We start from the raw sequence: 24,189 nt of genomic DNA on the forward strand, positions 1-24,189 counted from the left end.
CAGCATTTTTATTATAAACCCCTATTTTCACAGGTCTATTGCTCAACTGAAAAAAAATCACTCTGACTAAAACTTGGCACACAAACTCTAATTGTAGTGATTCTTCTCTCATCCACTTTGTATCTGTCTAAAAATTAAACCAGGTTGGACATTTTTTAATTAAATGACAATAGAGCAGTATCTCACAGGACTATTTATTGAGGTTTATGTATATAAGACAAATACTGGTTCAGCTGACAAGTGATCAAGCCAAGCTTTTATTTTCCAAACCTCCACATGCCATTCCCTGGAAATCTCCCCCAATGTTTCACTTATGATCTGTCTACACAACCACATTTGCAAAGTCACTGGGATAGTGTTAGAATGGAATGCTGGACAACTTTGTTTCAAGCTCTGCTGAAAAGACCTAGTCATATTACAAAACTGCGATAAAGCCCTGTATAGTCCCAGACCAAATTTTTTAGAAGGGCACTGATTTTGTGTGCTTCACTGGTAGAAATGATTCCGAAATTCAGGAAAATTAATCTAAGGATGTTTTTAATGTGCATTTTATTAAAACACATTCCCTAAACACAGATTCCCTAAACACATATATACATAACAGTGGGTCACAACAACATTAACTAAGAATACAGTATTTCTGGGGCCTCATTTGTTGAGACATATAACTTCTGCTGAAGTCAACCAGAGCTGTGCTGCTCTAACAAGCAGGCCACTAACCTACACAGCAAACATGCACCCTGAGGATTTTCCTTACAAAAAAGGAAAACCTAGTAACAGCTTAGATTGCAACTTTCCTGCATTTGGTCAGGAAATCTATTAAATTATGTTTAATTACACCTTAGTTATTTTTATTGTTAAAACATATGTAGTGGGAATAGTTCTAGTGATTGTGAAGGAGGAAAAATAGTGACCAAAGGCTAAAGTGTAATAATTGGAAAGTCAGAGGGTGCATCCCAACAGCCTAGTCCTTCTAATAATCCCCTTCATTACAAATTGTGCTGCAGTCTACCCCAGCAAAAGCAGGGTCTCTAGAGACTTAGTGCTGGGAGCCAGCACACCTCATCTGCATTACACTGAGTTAATCTGAAATCATTGGAGTCAGCATTTGGTAGCAGGGGTTCCTCACGCTTGGGGCAGCAGTCTCCCCTTTTTGGCGGATGTGTCCTAGACCCCATGTCTATGGGGAGGTGCGGGGATGGAACTATGTCCCCTCTAATATTTTCCATCCAAGTGCAGAATAAATTTTACGTGCCCCCAGGCACGGGCGCATGTGCACCACAGTGGCAACACACTCCCAGCTGCGGGGGCTCTGCGGATCAGCATTGGAATCTCCCCTGAGCCGCCGCACAAGCGCCCGGCTTGCAGGGACCCCGCTTCAGCTCACCGGGGATGCCGCTCCCGGCCCGCTGCGCCGCCAGGACTCGCAACAGCGGCTCCCGCAGAGCCCGCCGGCCCCGTCCCACCAGGGAGCAGCGCCTCCCCCTCCTGCCAGCTGCCCGCCGGGCGCGCCTCTCACACTGCGGGCTCCCGCAAGGGCGCTCCGCCTCCCGCGGGGCAGGGTGGCGGGGATTGGCCAGCAGAGCCGTCCCTCACCTATCCGCCTTCTCTCTCTCTCTCCCCCCCCCCTGTCTATTTCCTCCCCCTCCCCGCCTGGCGGGGCTATGGAAAGGGCAGTCCCAGTCTAGCGCTGACGTCACCCTGTCTGTCTGCCTCCGACGCCTCTTTCCATAGGAAACTGACTCTCCTTGGACTTGAATGAGGAGGAGCGAAGGGGGGCGGGGGGGAAAAAGCCGCTAGGAGCCTGCCTGGGCAGGAGAGCGAGCGAAACAAAGTAGCAAGTCTGTTTCACCCAGCCCTGAGCAAACTTCCCGGGCTGGCGGGGGGAGGGGAGGGAAGCCAGCAGAGCCGGCTCGGGTCTCCTTCTCCTTCAGTGGGGGGCTGCCTTAGTGGCTGTTTTCAGTTCCTTTTCCCTCCCCCCCCCCCGGAGGAGCCCGGCTTTATGTTGTGCTGCCCGGAGAGCTCTGCCGACGTCCCGTTCTTTGCTTTTCTTTTTTTTAAATGTATAACTTGATGGGTGTGAACAGCACAGCCGTAGCCATCCAGCCCAATGTCTCCTGCACATGCAACTGCAAAAGGTCTTTGTTCCCGAGTATGGAGATCAGTAAGTACTTCTTCCTTCTCCCTTTGCTGCCGCTCGGGCGCTGCCTCTTCCTCCCCCTCCCCGGCCCGCTAAAGTTTCCTGGGTGTAATTTATTTGGGGGGGGGGGTGGTCTCCCTCCACCCCAGGGTCGATACTGGCTCTATTGTGGGTAGAAATACAAAATGCGAACTCCGGCTGCCTTGTCGCTGGGGAGGGGAGGGAAAAGGTGTTATTTTTTAAAAAAATTAAAAAATAAGCATAGTTTAATCTCCCCCCCCCCTCCCGCGCGCTACGTACAGCAAAGGAGAGAATCGCTTGGATGAAGTGTGTGTGTGTGTGCGTGTCCCATTTTTGCACTCTCATGCTTTCCTCTCCCACTCCCCAATTCTCTTCCTTCTCCCCGTCCCCCAATCCTCGAAAGTGGCTGTAGATGTGAGGGTGAAGTGGTTCCCGTTTGAAAGGTCTCGGTGTATCTAGGGAACCAACTCTTTCGTCTCCCGGGGGGGCACTGGATGGTAGGACGTTCAGTTGTACGTGGAGCCGCCGGACTAAGTGCGGATGGGAGACCTGTAAGTCCTGCGGGGTAGTAATAAGGCTGCCAGTTTTAGTCCACCCGGCAGGGCAGGGGGAGAGGAAGGGCTGTGTCCGGGGAAGGGAGAGTGCTCGTCAGTTTCAGCCGGCTGCTTTTCTTAACTTTGTCTCTACGCCACCGAGCCAGACGGGGAACCAGACCGCGAGGGCTATTTAAAGCTCATGCAGCGTCCCAGCTAGAGGCTGGAGGATCCAGTAGCTCCCAGACACACGCACCGTCCCTCTTGTTTTATTCCAGCGCTTTCCCGCTGTAATCCCCCTCAATCTTAGGTATCCCTCTTACCCTCCGCTTTCCTCCACCCCGTCGCGCTATTGTAGTCTCAATAGCCCCCCTCCACTCCCCATTTAGATTTTGCAAAAAGCAGGGCTCGGCAGAGTGCACTATTCGCTCCCATTCTTGGTTATTCCGTTGCCTCTTCTTAAAGGGTGCAGTTCAGATGACATGGCTGTAACAGGGCGATTGTGCGGGTCCCTACCTTCTGTACCAATTCCAGCTTTGAAGTGTGCCCGTCAGCTGTTACCCTGTATCTTGATTTTAGGGTGAATCAGTAAAGTTGTAGAAGAATGTGTCCCCTCTTTCTTTCTATTCTTCTCCCCCCCCCCCCCCGCACCCCGTCGACAATTATGTAGATCATAATTTGTCAATGCTGTGTGTGCGCACGGGCTTGGTGTGTGTGTGTGTGTGCGTGTACACATCTACATCCAGCGATGTAGAATTTGTGACTATAAATAGTAATCGCTAGGTCTGAGAAGTAGATTAAGACCGTGTCTAGCCGGAAGAGTGGTTAAATAAGTCAAAGTTTTCCTGCGTGTCTGACGGGCAAGAGGGCCTGGCTAATACGATGTATTGCTAGACAGGCTGTGAAACCAAATAAAAAAAGCTTGGGTCTGTTCACAAAGGTCTGAGAACGCCAAAGGGGTAACTGCAGGGACTGAACAAGTTGTAGAGCTTCTGCTGAAGGGACAGAGTGAAGTAAAAAACCATCAGGCAACAGAATTCAGCCCTTTTTCTAAGTCTTTCTGCTTCAATTTCTTTTGGTCTGCAGACATTTCTAAATATATGTCAGATCCTAAATTATTTAGCATGAATCTGTTGATGTGTAGACACCCCTGTATGATCATGATCAAATTTGACTCATTAGCCAGTTTAACATATGCTGTTGCCACACATTGGAGGGAATGTTTTCTCCAGGAATTCTCTGTGTGGTGTTTAAACATCACAAGCACCAGACAAAAGGTAAAAAATGACAAAAGACCACATCAGTCTCCATTCTGGGCACTGTCAAGTAGCCAGGTCTTGGCTTTGGTGAACAGAATACAAAGCTCCTGGACACAGCACTTCCCCCAAATGATGTAAAGTTTTTGCTGGGAGAGCAGTGTTAGGTTTTGCCTGTCAAAAGCCTCTCCTAATAGAGATAAGGAAGTCAGTTGAAATGGTAAAATAGCTCCTTCGATGCAAATTAATGTTTTTATTATTAATTTTTTTCCCCATGGTGGTTCTGATCTTTCATCTGTTGCTGGTTAGGATTTAGAATATTTATGAGACACAGCATCCTCGTATAAAGAAAATCTGTCCATATTAATGGACAAAACTGCATTTAATGCTACCCCCGTATATAATTTTGAGTAGTTTGTACAATGGACAATTATGATAATCGATCTTCCCCCACTGTTGCTTGTTTCAGCACATATATATAAAAATCATTTTCAAATTCATCATTTTTATGTAGCTTCTTCCCTTCCGCTAATAATATAAACCTAATGATGTTTTGGCCAACACTGAGACAGTTTTGTTAATTTAGTTGTCTGCTCTTCTGAATAGACTACATTTCTCTCCCTTCTGATGAAATGATGGTTGGGAGATTTTGACCCATCAGGATAGTGTTGTCAATTCTTGAACATATGAATCTTGTTTTTAAGTATCTTAATTAGCCAATACATTTAAATTATATGTGATCATGTCATTATATGGCAGTGATAGGGCTACAGGCAGAAATGGAGCAAATATTTGGAAAATTAGCTTTTTTATTTTTAAATCCATAAAAATGGAATAGTGAGTATGTTTACATGATCTGATCAGATACCTCCAGTTTTGTGTTTGCCATTCTGGCCTTTGAAAATGGACCATATGGAGCTGAAATAGAAAGACAGCCATGGTTTGTATGCGGAGTTTTCATTTCTGGGATGGGGGTATTTGTTTCTGTAGGGTGATCTTGTTATTGTTGTTTGAGAAGTGGATTGGCTTTTTTAGCTATTATTTTTAACTGTATTGTCTGGAAAATTAATCTTGTCAAAATGTTTCAGCCTGTGTGGTTTTTCTGCTTCTAGAAGGCCAACTCTGATCTGATTTACACCAGATACTATGCTGTTAGACTCAGAGCAGAATTTGGATCTGGGTGTGTTGGTGCATTCAGTGAAAAATTGAAATTTGGGGTGCACACCCACCCTCACTTATACTCAGACAACCCCGTTGGGCCAAAGCAGTTCCTGGTGTAAGTAGGTGAAAGTAAATTGAGATATGCCCATTAATGCCAGCAGGGAATTTTGCCATTGTCTTCGTTGGGGTTGCAGAGAGAGGATTCAGGACAGCATTGGGCCCTTATGATGTTAGATAGTCAGATTCTTGTGTTCCCTGACTCAGGTTGTTTGAATTTTGAAAAATATATTTGCATTCACACGCTGGGTACTAAAACGTGTTCGACTTGTATTTTAAAATAAACTATGCCCTTTGTACGGTATGCACCTTTAATCTTGATTTAATCTCATTCGTGTTCAGACAAAACTAAGCTGGATTTGCCTGATTTTATTAACACTATCAGTACTGAATAGACCATTATTCTTTTTTTTTTACTTTAACAGACCATGTTAGATATGCATACCAATGGTACTACATAAAAAATAAAGATATGTCTCTCTTTTATGCCAGCCAATGAATGAATGCAAATTATTTCTCTGTCCCTTTGCATAATGAATCTGAGGAACTTATTTTTTTAAACTAGGTTAGATCAAAGCAGCAATGATGTAAAAAGTCTCTCCCACAGTCTCACTCATGGCAAGAGTTTCTGTTTGGACCCATTTGGGCTGTTTTTGAATTTTACTCCTTGGCTTTTTAGAGGTATTGTCCGTTTTAAGATTTTTCTCCAGTTTCTGAAAGATTCAGCAGCAGATGGATGCCAGCTTTTGATGTTGCTACTGCCTGAGTGTAGCCCTAGGAAGAATAAAGAAAACTTAACTGTTTTGCACAATTTTTATTGTAAAGGTAGAACCAGTTTTGCTAGAACCTTGTATGTGAGACTGTTATACTGCTAAGCTCCTCTATCAAACAGTGGCTTTCTAATTCTGCACCCTTCTTTTGTGCTGTGATCCTGATCCAAATCCCATTGAAGTGGCCAGAGTGTTTAGTAATTTCACTGGACTCTGGATCGGGCCCTTTAACATTCATTCTTCTAATTTCAGTTAATCTCGCAGGAGTTAACTTTAAATTGCTGGCAAAATAACTAATTTCTGTGAGGCCAAAGCTGTTAAATTGCAGTGTAAACCAACATTAATGCTGCTTCTGGTCTGGATTCAATAGAAAAGATTATTGTGCAACCACAGGCCTGATTATTAGTAGAGTATTTTGCTGGCTATTTACTCTTTTTTTCAAACTATTTTGACTGGCCTTAAAAGCAATTTATTTGATTGCTGCATGAAAGTAGCGTAACAGCAAACTTTTCATTTAACCTTAGGTAAGTTGTGTATTGAGGCCACCGCTTCATAGTTCAGTGCAGTCTCTAGTCCATACATCAAGAATGAGTGTTTATTCAGCTAGATAATGCATCTGGTCATCTGTGTGTGGCACTCTTAGATTAGGATTATAAATGGGGTTTTTGGTTTTGTTTTGCCTTTTTTTTTGCTTACTCCAGGTTCAAAGTCTTGACTACTGTAGTGACTAAAAAGAGTACTCTGACTTGCCATAATGCCTGTATTCTGCCCCTTGTTAAGCAAGACAGACGTCTCCCCTATGGCCCTAATCAGTCAGGCTGGGTGAAAGAGGTCAGGGTGATTTTAATGTTGTCTGAGTCTGTAAATAACTAATTATTCAGCTGAATAAACAAATCAGTGCTGCACTCTTCATTCAGTAGCTCACTTCCCAGCTTGCTAAAAATGGCAAAATTGCGTTTATTCAGTTCAGTGTTATCCACGGAGGAGTTCTTGTAGTCTTGTGACAGCCCGGTTTGTGTTGCACTAGGCTCATTAGCACTGGTAAAATAGTGATAGAAATGTAGCCGTGTTAGTCTGGGGTAGTTGAAGCAAAATGCAGGACAATGTAGCACTTTAAAGACTAACAAGATGGTTTATTAGATGATGAGCTTTCGTGGGCCAGACCCACTTCCTCAGATCAAATAGTGGAGGTTCCTTGTGAAGACCAAGGATATTTCAGACCAGAAAGAACTTTTTTGAGAAAGTTACGGGTCATAGGTAGGGCTGGACACCCATAACCAAGAGAATGCTTTTGCACTTCCCTAGAACTTCAACATGGTAGCGGGATGCAGGTGCAGAAGGCTAATGAGTCAGTGGGAAAGCTGAAGTGGTAAGGTGCTATTATTCACTGGGAGTAAAGAGCTGGCTGATTTTCTTATACTGATGTTAGTCAAAACATTCTGGAGCTTATTGTTGTTATTAAAGTAGTTAAATTATTTGTTAACGAAGGAACTGAGAACATTCTCTTGACATCCATACAGTTGGAAAGCAGACCCTAGACACACATTTAAAAAGTGGCTTAGATTGCTGGTTTTAAACCATTCTGAGTTAATCATGTGAGTGGATTTCTTTCCGAAGGTAGAACTTTTAAATCTTTGCATTCTTTAGTTTTAATAACCAAATGCAGATTTTGCCCGCCATTGACTGAAATAATCTGAGTTACGAAAATATTGACCTTTTTCCGTTCTACAATTTTTTTGACTCGAGTTTTCATAAACAAGATACGCACATGTAAAAGAATGTGCCATGAATAGTGCAGGTCTGCTACCAGCTTTTTAGAAAGCTGCTGTCTCTCTACACAAAGCCTACTTGGTTGCTGAAATCTCACTTTGATATATTTACAAACAAAACTCTGGAGAGTTCTGCCTCTCTTTGGTTGCGTCTTCATTAGGGGGCTAGAGGGAGTGTGTGTTTTTACAGAAAGAGCCATCTCCTGTAAAATCCAAGAGCAGACAGGAACAGGTTTGAGGGAAGAATTACCTGTGTTTGGTCTCCACTGGGATTATACACAGCTCTCTTTGAGTTAGCTCTCTCTTGTCTGTTAAAACACCTTTTTTGATTCTTTTTTTCAGTGAAGATATAGATGTAACTTACCATCTCTTACTCCTATGCCTAGATATCACAGAGGCCTTAAAATGATCATTTATTCTGTGCCCCAGGAGGACAAGAGTAAGACTTTTCTCTTCTTCTGTGGGCCATCATCTGCTGCCCTCCAGATCCTGATACCATAAGGTGGGTCAAAGTCAGGTGGCATTCATTAGAAGGGCATGTGTGCCTGAAATCACATATAGCGTGAAGCACTGACATGATGCATCTAACTCTTCGGTCAGTATCATGATACACTTAGGAGAATATTTGCTGCAATGAGTTTTGTTACTCTTTCTTATGGAGGTGTGTGTTACCCACTGACTAGGTCTTTTTATTATTTTTATGCATGCTGAAATTATATCAGGGTCTCAAATACTAATAATTGAGGTGACTAGTGGATGGTGTAGAAATGCATTTGATAAATAGATAGATTAAGTAGGAACTGAGGTTTCCACTACATTTTTCAGTATATGTTAAAAGTCTCTCTCTGTCTCTCCTGATTTTTTTGGAAACGTAAGGAGTGGGATCTAAAAAGAATATGTTCTCTTTTTCAATTATTATTATTATTATTATTTTTCTTTTGCTGTTTCTCTCTGAACATGCTAAAATTCAAAAATCCTTTGGCAAGTTGGCAGGATCAATGGAAATTCAGGACAAATTTGAAATGCAAAATTATAAATGGATAGCAATGAGAAGGCCTTTACAAGGGGTCACATAAATATACAGTGACTGTAATGGACAGGAATTGTGGTGATCTATATTTTTCCCATGCAGTAAAGAGTTGCACAGTCGCATGTGTTGGTCTTGATTGTTTTTATTTAAAGATCATACAAGCCAATACCCTTTAGTTAATCAGTAACTAAATTATAACTGGTAGTATTAACAATCATTCAATGAAGAAAATTTGCTTTGCTTAAAGAAATGGCATGTGTGGTACAGTTTCTAATCCAATACTTTAAGGTCTTTGGTTCAGATAGTTACCATGTGTCTGTTATCAGCCATATGTATTTTGCCTTTTTACTAACAACTCCTGAACTGGAAGACATACAAGTAGAGATGTACAAGGAGCCCTCTGTTGCATTATGTATATTCTCTGTTCACAAGGGGACTGCTCTAAACAAACATGTAGTAAAAGGGCTATTAATTTTAATGGTAGTTCTTGTATGCAACCTCTGAAGCTATGTCTTCAGTCTGGGGAAGATTGATGCTGCCACGATCCATCCTCTGAAGTTTGATTTAGCAGGTCTAGTAAAGACCTGCTAAATTGAACTCAGAGGTCACCCTTTCCCATCCCCTCCTCACCCCGTCCATAGCTGGTACTCCTGCTCCTGCAAGGAGTAAGGGAAGCTGATGGGAGCATTTGCTTCCGTCGGCCTCCCGCTGCGGGGATGGCAGGGAAACTTGAATCAAGATACATTGACTACTGCCATGTAATTAACATAGCTAGAGTTTTAGTGTAGCATAAAACTAAGGCTAAGTCTATAATGGCACTTTACAGCCCTGTAACTTTCTGACTCAGGGGTGTGAAAACACACACACACACACACACACACACACACACACACTCTCTCTCTCTCTCTCTCTCTCTCTCCCCCCCCCCCCCCCCCAGCGCAGCAAGATGCAGCACTGTAAAGAATCAATGTGAACCAGGCTACCTTGCTGTTAGCTGCTCCCTGTGTGGAGGTGGTTTACATAGAGTGCTGGGAGAGCTGCCATGGTTGCTTTTTAAACTTTTAAGTGTAGACAAAGCCTAAGACTCAGAGAAGAAATGTGCAAGTTTATTCATTAGAGTACAGGGCTATAGGGCTGCCAACCCTGCGGGAATGTCCTGGAGTCTGCAGGAATAAAAGATTAATCTTTAAAGATAATGTCGTGTGATGAAAACTTCAGGAATGCATCGAACAAAAGTTGGCAGCCATAGTAGGAATGGCTTTGTGACTAAACTGCTGGGTGATTTTGCTCCAGTCATTTGGGGTAGATCCTCATCAGGTGTAACTGAGATGAATGGAGCTGGTCCTGGGGATCAAATCCCAGCCTTATTGATGCCAATGCAAAGTGAAATCCTGGTCCCCCTGAAGTCAATGAGAGTCTTTTTTCCTCACTGATTTGAGTGGTGCTAGGATTCCATCTCAGGTGAGATCAGGATTTGACCCTTCATCTCACTGTGAGAAAGTTTACCATCTGTAGCTTCTTCCTGACTTCACTGTTGCAATAGTTAGTGATCTTTGATTGAATTCCTTGAAGAGTGGTCAAGGTACAAGTGCAGAATATTACACTGCATGCTATTTGCATTTGGACAAATATTGTTAGCTGCTAAAAGTCTAGCTCAGTCATTTACAGGGTGGGATAGATATCATTTGTGTGCCAGTTGGTTCTTATGAGTTTTCAATTCCAAAGAACTGCAGATTGATACATTTATTTATTTATTTATTTATTTTGGGTAAAGGTTAATTTGCTTAACACTGCCAAAAATGGCTTAAAATAATCTCAGTGGAATTTCTGCAGCAGTGGATAACTTTTATCTCTTTTCAGATACATTTCAGTTGTATCAGTGTCTCATCCTTATTCAGAGGATTTGTGTAATTGTTCCAGGTAAAGAGGGCTTTGATGGTTTAGCAAGGAATATAGCTTAGAAGGCTGCACTTTGATCTGCATTTTAAATGTTTCTTTGTAATGAAAATTGTCCATTATTTTCTCTAAGTCCAGGAGGCAGAGGCTTTTTCTAATTAAAAAAATAGCCAAAACATATTTCCCAACATTTATTATTGGTTCCTCATCTGTAAAATACAGGGTTTTGAAAACTAGTAATGAAAAGTGCTATGTAAGTGTGAAGAATAATTGCTGTTCTCTACTTTGGAACCACCTAAAACATCGAGCTCATCACAGGTATTGGTACACCTGCTAACGGCATGATTACGCCAAACAGGAAATTAGTAGAAATGTTAATTTATTATCAAAGCATTGAGTTTGTTTTGAATATACTAATTTTCTCCAGGGAGAAACCTAAACTGGCACTAGCATTTTGAACAATCTGACTGTCTCGCCTCTCCACCTAATGCTTAGGGTCTCTGATTTAGATTATTCCCCCTAAATAGAATACTTTTTATTAATCTGCACTAGCACATTTACCCTACATTGCTCAGGTCCTTAAGGAGAGGCTCCCGGCTGGGGATATGGGGAGTGCAGACGTCAGGGTTGGAGGTTGAGGAGGGGCTTAGGGCAGGGGGCTGTTAATATATATGTAGGGGTATGTGTAGGGAAGGCAGGTGGTGGGTTTCTAAAGGCCACCCCCGGATCCATATCAGGGCTGGTTGCTCTTCCCTTTCCTGGTCCTGTGAGGGAGCAAAAGCAAAGTGCATAGCTTATCTGCCCCCTGCGCTCTCCAGCCAGAGTGAGGAATGAAGCAAACTGTGCACTTTCCCTTCACTCCCTGACAATGGTGAACAGACAGCAATGCTCCCATGTGAATCTGTAAGGGGGTAGCTTCAGCCCTGCAAGGGCATCTGGAGGATGGGAGGCTTGGGGTTGGGGCAGTCCCAAATCAGGTCTCTGACCTGGCATGGCTTACCTCAAGCAGCTTCTGGTTGGTGGCATATCAGGATCTAGGCAGGCTCCTCCCTTTCCCTGGCCCCACCCTGGTCCTAGAAGCTGCCACAACGTGGCCAGGTGGCTCTGCCTGGTAGCTCCCATTCACCCTGGTTCCCAGGCAATGGGAGCTGCAGGGGCAGGTGCACATAGACTCAGAGCTTCCCTGATCATTTTTCCCTCTGCTGAGCAGCCTGGCATCCTAGCTTCTCCCTGCAGTGAGGTGAGCCGGTGCTCATGGTTCCAGCCCCGGGGAGGAGGAAATGTCGAGGCTCAGGTCTTGCAGAGGGCTGGAGGTTCCCCATCCCTTATCTAGAAGAAAAATCAATGGAAACACAAAACATTTAATCTGGTTCTTGAACACAATCGTTCTTACTTGAAGCTGATGGGTGTAAAGATTTCTTCTTTGGTTGGGTATGTGATGTCCTTAAGGATGTGGATCTAGTAAGCGTGCTTACACAAATAGTTTTACCAGTGCCTTCTAGTACAGACTGATTTATTGTTTTTTGTTTTTTTTTACTGCTCTAGCCATGGGACTTTCTAGGGCAGAGATGTCCAACTGACCCAGTCTGGTAGCTTTCTGCTTAGTCAGCTGATGTTTGGAAGAGACCAGCTCCATTCCATTTGTATCTAATGACATAATCATGTGAACCCAGGTTTCCAGATCAGCATAACACTTAGTTCTATAGGAAGCCTTACAACAAAAAAGGTCTTGTGTGTGTTTCTAGTATCTTTCTGCACCCATCTATACAACTAAAATGTCTTCCTTCAATTTGACTTTATTATGCCGTGCACATACTTAAGACTTGATGCTGAGATCAGACTTATGGGCGCTCATGGCCATGTATCTTGTAAAACCTGCAAGCCTGGTAGTTGAATTTACAAGTGATACATGCTCACATGCCTGATATCCGTACCTAGTCCTCCTAAACCTTATTTCTGTTTTATGACCTAATAGTAATTTTGCAGTACATGCAGTAAAAATGTTGAGAGTCATGTATAATTTATACAATCTCCTGACATTTTTGAACTTCAGAATTTATTTTTGATAGGAAGCTGCCTTTATGCTGTATTTAGAATCATTAGTTTTCTTTTATTGGGAAATGTAATATCAGTTGGACTATAGATTTTCACACGGAGATCTAACGCAGCATTTTTAACTTTTCAAGATGCTTGTTGAAGTTATTCTGTGTGTATTGGTGTATTTTCGTAATGCTTTCAAATTGTCTGTGCATGCACAATAAAAGTACAATGCTGCGTAAATCACTTAACAAAAGACCACAATTCTCAATCATATATGGCTAATTTAGCCCTTACAATACACGCACAAAGGCTTGCATATATATGTGCAAACATATTTGCTGATGCAAGTCTTTACAGGTTGGACCTCCCTGATTCAGCACCCTGGGAGCTTACAGGTCCCAAACCAGGGAGTTTGCCAGACCAGGGGAGGTCAATGCTGGTCCCTCTGCTGCTGGCCATCAGCCTCTCTGCTTCCAGCAGCTGGCGTCCAACCTCTGCTGCAGGCTGCTGGCCCGCAGCCCCAGTTGCTTGGCTCTGGCACTGGCCACCAGTTCCTAGCCACTGGCTCCAACTCCCATCCACCAGTTCCTCACCGCCAGCCCTTAGCCTCAGGACTCCACTCTAAGCCACCAGCCTGACTCTCTGGGCTGGCAACATTTGTGGTCCTGCCACATCGTTGTTTTTCACATGAGTGTTCCAACCCCAGAGCACCTTCAGGTCCCCGATGATGCTGGACCATGGATATCACCAGACCAGAGCGTCCCAGATTAAAGCTATTCAAACGGCAGTACAATTCATTTGCTCCTGCAGCTTGAAAATTTGGGCATGTAATATGGAATTGCCATTCAGCAGGTGCAATTTAAATGCCCATATTTGCACACTTGACCCATGCAATCCAACAAGTAGAATTTAGTTGCATGATGAAATACACCATGCGAGCTGTTGATTAACCAACAGCTTTAAAGTTACTAAAAGCGAAAAGATTTCATTTACGAAAATGTATGTAACTTTTCAAGCATAGACACAGCAAGTTGTGAGTTCTGGGGTTTAGATTTTTTTGTTTCTTGTTTTTTATCACTTATTCCCATTCTGTCTTATATGTCGAGCAGACTGTTCGCTACTCTAAGCTCGTGCAAATGCTGTCAGTAAAAATTCTGTAAATCTATGAATCAACTTTGCATGACACTATGCAAACAGACTTAGTCATTTCTTTGTTCTTTCCTTTTTACTTTGTAATTGGTGTCTGTGAAAGCCCAAAGGTTTGGTCTTGTGGAAAGCATGATTCATTTATTGGTGTCTGTGCCGACTAGTTATCTTTCAGTAATTCCAGAGTAGTGCTACACGCCAAGAGTGATTCATACATGGCTAAGTGCACAAACAAATGGGGTCATGGCCATCTGCAGAAACTTTTCTAATCTATTTATGGTATCGGAGAAAGAAGTAGGTGTATTAAGGATGATGGAACAGGTGTCAGTTACACTGGTGAATGTAACTAGTTAAATCAGACTAACCATTGCTTAAAAATCATGTTCTGCTTGTTGCGAGGGCTCATACAATAGATCACATTTAAATGCTATCATTTCCACTTAAGTGTGTTGAGATGGTGATATGTATTTTTTTTAAACAGGCAAACTTAACTACAGTGATAGTTTCCCTCAACCTACTGCAAAATCTAGAGGCTGACATCAATTGTCTGTGTAGATAATGGCCCAATCCTTGCTCTCCATTATTCAGGAAGGCCATTAGTCCGTTGCACTCAGAATTTGGCCCAATTCTTGCATAGCTATATGTCCCTGAGCAGGGATCACATTCCATTTTCATACATCCAGCAGAACTTCCATGGACCAGCTTGGAAAAGTGAATACAATGGGCAGGTGGGTTGATTCTCCTCTCAAATGCAGCTCTGCTGCCTTCCTTGGTGTTCCCCTGTCTGAGTGGAGAGCTAGTTCTAGGCAGGTGAGCTGGACACCGAGCCTGGAGTGACTTTTTCTCCTTCGTGTTTCACTGGTGCTGATAATTAATTTTGTTCTCTGCTCAAATGAGCAGATGCATCAGTGCTAAGTGCAGCAAATAGTCACACTGCTCTGCACGGAGCAAAACTCCTGCTTTCATCTTCTGTTTGGGGCAGGGGTGGGCAAAAGGGTCTCCTCAGGCCAAATCCGGCCCACCAAGCAGGTTGATCCAGCCTGCAGAGGCCCTGCTGCTCTCCCGCCCCCAGGCCAATTACGGTCTGGGGGCATGAAGGAAGCGCACGAAGTTTCCTCTGTCCTACCAGGAGGACGCTGGGGCTCTTGTACATTTCAAAGGAGGAATGTGGACGTGCCTATAGACTAGTCAACTAGTCAATTAGCTGCATTTTAACATCCTTAGTGTAGCCTAGTGCGGGGTCGGTAGCAGCTGGGCTGGGGCAGCCCTTGCCTATGGCGCAGGGTCCACTCCAGCTCAGTAGGCTGGAACATGTCCCATACCCGGCCCTATTTAATCAGTTACTATTTAACTAGTTCACTAGTTAAATGGGATTTTACATCCCTAGTGTGCACCCACAAAATATATAGGTCTCCTAACTCCTAAACTAAAGCCCTAATCACTGGACCTTGCCGTCTATTGACTACAGCTGAGTTATCAAAGTGGGAAGAACTAAGATTCATTTTGAGCCACAGAATCATCTTTAGTCTTCACGTACCCATGAAACCAATGGTGTTCTGCTGCAGGTGTAGGATCAGACAGAGCCCTTTGTCTTAAACTGAAACAATGTTTTATGTGTGAAGTAAATATTTTGTTATACGAGGCTTCGGCTACGTCTACACTGGCCCCTTTTTCGGAAGGGGCATGCTAATTTTGAAAGTGGGAATAGGGAAATCCGTGGGGGATTTAAATATCCCCCGCGGATTTAAATAAACATGTCCGCCGCTTTTTTTCCGGCTTGGGGAAAAGCCGGAAAAAAAGCGTCTAGACTGGCCCGATCTTCCGGAATAAAGTCCTATTCCGGAGGAACTCTTATTCCTTTGAAGCAGGAGATCAATGGCTTGATTACTCTGTAAGCTGAACGCTACACTAGGGCTGGCTGAGAAACGGGAATAATTTGTCACAAAAGTTTAAGTAGCTCAGCCTAAGAACGGCCTGACTGGCTCAGACCAATGGTCCATTTAACTCAGGAGTCCCTCTTCTAATGGTGGCCAGTGCCACGTGCTTCAGAAGAACAGGACCACTGTTGAATGATCCATCTGCTCTCATGCAGTCCCTGCTTCTAGTCGGATGTTTAGGAACATGCAGAGCATGGCATTGAATCCCTGACCATCTTGGCTCTTTTGCATACTTGCTGTATGTGCACCTACAAAGGGCAAATCGGGTCTCTGCTCAAACAGGAAATCTACTCCATGAGGAGAACTGACCTGGACACTTGCTCAAACACTGATGGGGCTTGTGATGTCGGAGTTGCATTCCTCTCTCACTCTCACTTATTTAAACAAATAGACTGGGCATGTCATGTGCTAAACTCACCTGCTGGCTGTGGAGAGGGGCCAACTTTTTCAAATCTGGGTTCCTAAATTAATGCTTCTAAATCCATAATTAGGGTCCTAAGTAAAAGTTCCTTAATTCTCAGATGTGCTGAAAACCTATGGCTTCGATGGACTTGAATGGGAGGTGCGGGTTCTTGGAACCTCTGAAAAGGCATCCCGAGTCCCTCTAGGACTAGGGATAACACTCTTAAAGTGAGCATTTTTGTAAGTGCTCAGTATTAGCCTACCTCTGCGTTGAGACAGTTTGAAGATCCGACCTTCAATTTGCTGGGTTGGGTTCTTTTAAAACCAAAAATCCTTTCAAAATAGTGAAGTCATATCCCCGACCTCTCCTGCTTTCCATACACATCACCTGTTCTGCATTCCATATGCGGCTGTTGCTGATCCTAGACACACATTCATGTCTAGTGGAGTTACTCACCCAGACTTGGTTAATCTGAACATTCCTGTGGGGTGTGTGTGGCCAAGGGTGGGGTCTCCTGGATGGAGTTAGTGGTTTAAAATACAAAGGCCCCTACTCCATCACATGTGTACTGGGACACCACTCTATGCAGCAGTTCTGCTCTCTGCTAATCACCTGTGTAAAGGAGGAGCTGGGTGGGAAGGGGTTGAAGCAAGGGCCTTGTGGACTTGAGATGAATTCACAGAGTTCTTGCCCCTCCAGTTGCTGTGGAGTGAGAGAACGTTCTGGCTCATGCTCTTGGGGTGAAATCCTCACTCTGGTGGGGAGGTTTGCTGTTGACTTCAGTGGGGCCAGAGTGAGGTGCCTCTGCACTCATGCTGGACTGTTGATGCACAGGAGACTTGATGACACTTCACACGTGCTGGTGCCTGGAGCAGGCAGTGATGTGAAACATGCACATGATAGGCCCAATTTTTCAGAGGTACCACTAACCTCTGTACTTATAGAGAAGTCAGTGGGAGCTGCAGAGGTTCAGTTCCTCTGAAAACCAAGCCCTAAACCTTTTGTACAGATGTAGAAAGTGCTCCAGTTCCCCTTCCCCTGTCATGTCTGAGGGGGGCAAACAGCCTCCCTCCACCTCTGCTTAGTATTTCAATTGAGCTATGTGCTCCACTGGTTCCAATAATGGACTCCAGAAAATACAATACAGGCAGTCCCCGGGTTACGTACAAGATAGGGACTGTAGGTTTGTTCTTAAGTTGAATTTGTATGTAAGTTGGAACTGGTACATATTGTAGGGGAAACTCTAGCCAAACATTTCTCCAGAGCTCAGTTTTATTCTCCCACACCTCACTTCCCTCAGTCCTTTATTCTCAAGCTGAGGTGTCTGCTGAGAAAAGCCGCTCCGCGTCTCCCTGGTCTGCTGGCGGGGGCGCTAGCTTCGCATCTCCCTGGTCTGCTGGGGAGAAGCAGCTAGTGCGGGGTTGCCTCACCCCGTTTGTAAGTAGGGATCCGATGTAAGTCGGATCCATGTAACCCGGGGACTGCCTGTACTGGGCCTTTCTAAACTGCACTCCATACTAACAGAATGTTGGCTTGTAAAGTTCTTTCTCTCTCTGTGTGTGTGTGTGTGTGTGTGTGTGTGTGTGTGTGTGTGTGTGTGTGTGTGTGTGTGTGTATGATCTCTATCTATATAGATAGATATAAAAGGAACTTTTCCTGTGGGACGATGGAGTGATGTCATTACGTCACTCTGCGTCCCACAGCCCCTCCCTCCGCCCTCAGCTGCTCTGCCTGGTCCCTCCCTCCCCGGTGCTCCAGTGGGCCAGAGCCATGCGGCCTCCGCCCTTCCCCCTCACAGGAGTGGGGGCCGGGAATTGCGAGGCCTCTCCTTCATGGGGGTAGGGGCCTCCCATCTCAGGTGGGGTGGAGGAGCCACGCACGGGGGAGAGAGGGTCGGGAGCCACACCCCTTTCCCTTCCCTGCACCCTAGCCTCGTCACACATCCTGTCGGCTGAGACCTCACACACCCAGCCTGCTTCCGTCCCTTCCCCCTAGCCCAGGGGTGTCCAAACTTTTTTCAAAGAGGGCCAGATTTGAAGAAGTGAACATGCGTGAGGGCCGTCCACGCACTCTCAGCCCCAAGGCGGAGGGCCCACGGGGTCGGAGGCGGGCGGAGAGCGCAGGGCACGCCGGCCTCACGGCAGCCCGGGAGCAGGGCGAACCCGCAGCCGAGCGGGGGAGCGGGGCTGCGGACGTGCCCTACAGGGCAGGCTCTAGGACCGCGGAGGCCATGGGAGTGGCCGGAAGCGGCGCACTGGGCGTGCCAGTTCAAAAGAGCACCGGGGAGCCAGGAGAGGGGGAGGAAGCGGGGGCCGTATTAAACTGGAACATGGGCCGCAATTGGCCCGCGGGCCGGACTTTGGACATGCCTGCCCTAGCCAGACACCTTCCCCAGCCTGCTCTTGAACCCTCCCTGCTGGCTGGACACCTACCCCCCAGTCTATTCCAGCCCCCTCCCCCTGGCCAAACACTGTGAGAGGTTTGTGAGCATAGCAAGCAAGGGGTGCAGCCCCCTAGTAATACTTAACCGTAAGTCACATTGTTCTGTCTTACTTATTCTAGAGTGGAAAATTAGCTTAGGTTTTAATTGTTTCCAGTTTAGTGAACGGTATCTCTTTTGTTCTTGTCTTAGACCTTCTAGTAGAGACTTTTTAAGGAAACGTACCTTTCCTATGTTGTACTACATACCTTGTTGGTATACAATAACTTCAAAGATTAAAAACAAGTAGTCCTGTGGCACCTTTGAGACTAAAATATATAGGATCATGAGCTTTTGTGGGCTTTTGTGTGTAAGAAGCTTACCCACAAAAGCTCCTGATCCTGTATATTTTTGTTGGTCTCTAAGGGTATGTCTACACTAAGAAATTATTTCGAAATAACTAAATTCAAAACTAACTCTAGAAATAACTTTTTCAAAATAAGCTTATTTTCTGAGGAAAGGTGGAGTACAGATTTCAAAATAACCAGCCCGTTATTTTGAAATAACAGGTACTGTGGACGTTCCACTTATTATTTTGAAATAAGGGGGGTTATTTCAGAATAACTCCCTAGTGTAGGCCAGGGATATGGTAGATGAGAGCTATGGTACCACAAGACTACTCCTGGTTTTTAAAGTTACAGACTAACATGGCTACTCCTTTGAGATTTTTCAAATATTAAAATATTCTTGTTTTGTCTCCCTCTGATGCTACCCTCACAAGTAATTCATATTTTAATTATTTTAACTGGTTGCGTATGAAGTGATGAACTTATTCTCCAGCCCTGGAATGACCGATGATTTGCAGTTGTTCTTGCTGAGGACTTTAGTCATGCAGAATTTTAGGATAATGCTACCGAAAATACTGTTCTGATTCAACATACCTCAGTCATTGTCACAGAACTAAGTTGTGCGGAAAAAGAAACATAAAGAACAAACCGAGTTGGATAAATTCACTACATCCCTTTATTCATATTTATTTAAAGAAGCTGTGTTTGTTGATATTTAAGTTCTGAATGAAGGTATTTCGAATATGAGGGAAACTTGCATGAAGGGGTCTGATATAGTTACTCGGTTATGGGGCAAGAGGGAGACTCAGCCCTGAAGTAGGAGTAATGAGTAAAGAACTAACTGTTCTTGAATAAGCAAAGCTGTTGTACCCGAACATTAAGGGACTCTTTAGTCACTTGACCATCGAGCTTTGTTGCACTCCAAATGACAAGTGCACTTCAGTCTCAAAGCTTTAAAGAAACCTTATGTCATCCTATATGCTTTTTTCCCCCTTTGGCATAGGTAGGATCAGAATGTGTTTTCTCAGTATGTCTTCCCTGACTAGATGGCTAGGAATTTTTTGACTGCAGCCTTGTGTTAATTTTACAGTAAACCAAATCACAATATCTTAAAAATCTCACCTGCAAGACACAGGCCCACTTAAATCAATAAAAAGATCTAAGTCAAATTGAAAAATAGCTGATACAAAAATAGGTATAGTGGGTCTCTTGAACAATAGTTTTTATGGCTTCTATTGTTAATTGCATAATAAAATCATGTATCCAGATCTCTGTAATTGAACTGAAAATATGAGCTTCAGAGGGGCAGCTGAGTTCGTCTATACAGGATAAACTTAAAAACCAACAAATAGCCTGGTAGCACTTTAAAGACTAACAAAACACGTAGATGGTATCATGAGCTTTCGTGGGCACCGCCCACTTCTTCAGATGACCGGCTGATGACATCTGAAGAAGTGAGCTGTGTCCATGAAAGCTCATGATACCATCTACATGTTTTGTTAGCCTTTAATGTACTACCAGACTATTTGTTGTTTTGAAAATATGAGGGGCATCATAACGAAAAAAATCTTCAATCCCCAAGATAATAGGAATAGTTCTAGGAAACACATTTGTTATATTTTGTTTTTTGTTTAAGAAGGCTGGGACTCTTAACGGTGTTGCAAGTCAAACTATATCTGTAACGTTCATTCTCTCAGTATTTGGCAGTGGGTGGAGTGCAAAGACCTTTTTTGTTAATTGTAACTACAGGAAGGTGAAAAATGCAAACGCTCTTGCAGCTGTACTCTCTAATTGTATCAATGCCAAGAGCTGCAGCTTGGTTTTCTAGCTTGATCGATGCTGTTAGTTTGAGTAGTTGGATAATTTAGTAGCTCTTGGCACTTTTGTGTGACTGGCGTGAGCCTGGATTGCTTTGTTTGTCCCTCTTGGGAAAGAGAGGAGGGGACGTCCCTTTGAATACAAGGTTTCCCCAGCCTCAAACAACAGTCAGCTGACGCTTTCTGTGGCAGGTACCCAATGCTTTTGGAACTGAGGGACAAAGGAAACCGTGGATATGATGCTTTGACCTTGCAGCTTCACATTAAGCTAGAGACTCTTTCCTGTTGCCACATAGAGCTTCTCACTCTCCTTTCTGGAGAAGCATAATCGGGGCTCTTCATCCAAAGCGTTCTGTCTCGCTCTTTCTTCCCAGCTTCCTTCCTTCCTTCCTTCCTTGCTTCCTTCCTAATTGGGCTTGCTACGGAAAAGGCACCAGGTCTTCAGGCCAAAGCTTTGACCCAGCACAGCTGTTAAACAGTGGGATGAGCACTGCTTCCTTTGATTTCACCAGCTGTTTAACAGTTTTTCTCTGTCCTGAGAGTTTGTTTGGCCTGTCTTCAGCTTTGGCTACAGAATAACAGACAGAGTAGGACTATGATAGGTAATCTTCCTAGCATGCACAGGGGGAAAACCATGTTTATTTTCTGTGCAGCATCTTAACCAATATAAGTAATGCAGCAAATCATGTGTACATAAATTCTTCAATCAATTTCCTTTCTTACGAAGCAAGGATTTGAGTATTTAAGAAAGGAGGGATGGATTCCTCCTCGAGCCGGTTCAATAGTGCCCAGATCTCAGGCCTTTCCTCTAATGACGAGGAGTAGTGTGAAAGGAAGGGAAAGGGATAGTGGCTCAATTCCTTTGCACAAACTCACTTTGAACATTGTTTCTTGATAGCCTCACTTATATCTTGTACTATGTAAAATGGGTCATTCAAATTAATGGACAAATATGAGCACAGGATTGCCAGATGAGGAGGGGGAGAAAGGCAGGATGTAATTGTCATCATGTGGTGTTTTAGGCAGAAACTCCAGACTTGTGTCTCCCCCACACATCTAAGGCCAGACCCAAAATGTCATATGAACACATAGTGTACATACATTATGTGGCATATAAGGGATAGCCGCCCTTGTGGCTGATGCACCCAGCAATTGAACCAAGGACCGTTAGTGATAAAAACATGAGTTGCTACACCTAAAGAACTAGTCTCTGTAGCTTTGGGCTGTAACAACTTATCCTCTCTGTGTTGGCAGAGCGGGGCGGGGTGGGGATGGGAGTGGAAAGGGACTAGTAACACACTCACCACTGGGCTACAGATACACCTGTAGCTGAATTGAAAGTGATGTGGGAGCGAAATGGTTTCTGACCCCCCAAATAACCTATTCCAAGTCTGACTGATTCTACATCTAGCTACTTGTGTAGCTTTTAGAAATTGAAACAGCGGGAGGCTTCACGTCATCTCACAGACTGTGAAAGACCAAGGAGGTGAGTAGAACTTGTCACCACAAGAGGGTGTTCAGCTTGGTACTTTTTTTCCCCTCTCCATTCATGGAAAATTGATTCAATGCTGCTTCTAATCAAAACTTTATTGCATGCAAGTGGATTGCTACTGCATGCTGCCCAGTGAAGTCCCATCTGGCCAAAGGAAATGGAGGGTACACTTTACAGTTTACAAGATAGCTTCCTAATTCCTTCTGTGAGCAAAGAATTGATTTGCAGTGATTCTGAACGTGTTCCTGTAAAACAGAGTGACTTAAAGTCAGCAAGTAGACTCTGAGCCTCCAAATCCCAAGCTGTTTAGCTCCTGTCGTAATTTATACTGACACGATGACCTTTAATCTCTTTCTAGGGTGAAAAAGTTGCCTATTTCTGTCTTCTCAGAAACACTGAAAGTAATTTTAAAAGCCTCTTTCAGGAGAAAGGCTGTATTAATATAACCTTTTAAATTGCTTTCTGGGCGGCTTTTCCTTTCTCACTTGCCATCTTGCAATGGGGAGGCTGGGAGAAGAGAGAGATGCAAGGCAGCCTTTGATTTGCTAGTTATGGTGTTGTGACTCTCCTTGCGTTGCTGTGTTTGATGTCTATTGCACACATTGCCGTCCTTTGTATGCATCAAATTTAGGCTAATGCAGAAAACCATCTACTATGGCTTTAGCGGTTGATGGCAAATAACACTTCCCTAGCATAACATTACTGCTCTTTTCTTTCCCCACTCCATGAATTGTGGCCACATGGGTGAAAGAGCTCCATTTGTATCAGTGGTGCCTGAATTGTTTTCCTGTGCTAGTAATTGGAAGCAGAGGCTCGAACTGGTTATGATAATGTTAATTAGGAGCTGAGACTAAATAATGCTACTTTAATAATCAATTCAGTGCCTTCTATCCATAACATAGTAGGCTTGTATTGATCACTAATAAATGCCTTTCTAGGGAAACCTCAGTCTGAGTCACTTGCAAGTTCTATACAAACCTTTAACTTGCTTTTTTTTTTTTTTTTTTTTTTTTTAATTTAATGGTGTTCTAAGGTTAATTCCTGTTTGGTGTGAGGTAGGGTTTAACAAAGTGCTGCTTTCTAATAGAAATCTTCGTAGTGTTTTAGGACTGCATCAAACACAGATTTACAAATCTGCAGCATCCTATAGAGAAGATCCCTACAACTCTGTATTAAGTAATATGCTACAGTATATCCAAGAGGACCTGACACAGTAGCTCTCTGCCCAGCATAACCAAGTGCTGCATTATAATCTTATCAAAGTGAGCCTTCACCAGGAATGATCACCTAAATCTGAGCCTTACCTGAGCTCTAGCTAGATCAGGTATCTGAGATCCTTTAGCTGTTGAATCAATAGATCAGGCGTGAAATGGGTATTTGTAGCATCACTTTCAGTTGAACTCATGACAGGATTGTGTGACTTTTACTGAAGTTTTGGTCTTTGAACTTAATGCCTAGGTTATCCTTGGCCCAGTTGAAGGTCACATGTTTTCAGTTTCAATATTTAGTTACTGTGATTATTACAGCTCATTAGTGCAATTGTTTGTCTCACCCAAACCTAAAGACGTCTTCAGATCATAAGAAGTATCCACTGCAACTTAAGTGTAGTAAGAGGCCTCTGCCTTTTCTGATATGCTAGCTGTCTCAAAGTCTGGGATGTGGTTTCTCCCAGGATTAGAACAAGTGCAGTGTTGGCCTTTGTACAGAAGACATGACTCTCCAAGACAGCACATGAGTCTCCCATCGGAGGTCACCAACCCCTGAATGTCACAATATAAAAGAGAGTCTCTGTTACTGGAGATGGGGGGGAGGCTCTGTTAAGGTTGGGAGAGAGGGAGAAGGATAACTGACCTCCAAGGTGTGTGTTAAGGCTTGAAAAGTCTGTGTGTTTTTATCTAAGCCTACCAAGGTTAAGCCACAGTCATGATTATTAGTGTTGGATGTAAGTGCTACTG

General features: G+C 43.9%; 1 protein-coding gene across 2 annotated transcripts in view; it reads left to right on the plus strand.

Annotated features, from left to right (window-relative positions):
* Positions 1-1,775: 1,775 nt before the first annotated feature.
* Positions 1,776-24,189, plus strand: part of PMEPA1 (prostate transmembrane protein, androgen induced 1) — a 77,008-nt gene continuing 54,594 nt past the window's right edge. Inside the window, exon 1 of one of the 2 annotated variants that reach the window (XM_075901140.2) lies at positions 1,776-2,164. In XM_075901140.2, coding sequence (XP_075757255.2) covers positions 2,062-2,164 — 103 coding nt within the window. In that variant the 5' untranslated portion in view covers positions 1,776-2,061. The remainder of the gene's footprint in view (positions 2,165-24,189) is intronic. The other variant, XM_006125338.5, reaches the window with a different exon arrangement.

The sequence above is a fragment of the Pelodiscus sinensis genome, chromosome 17 (genome assembly GCF_052426305.1).
Source record: "Pelodiscus sinensis isolate ZL-2025 chromosome 17, ASM5242630v1, whole genome shotgun sequence".
NCBI classification, from domain to species: Eukaryota; Metazoa; Chordata; order Testudines; family Trionychidae; genus Pelodiscus; species Pelodiscus sinensis.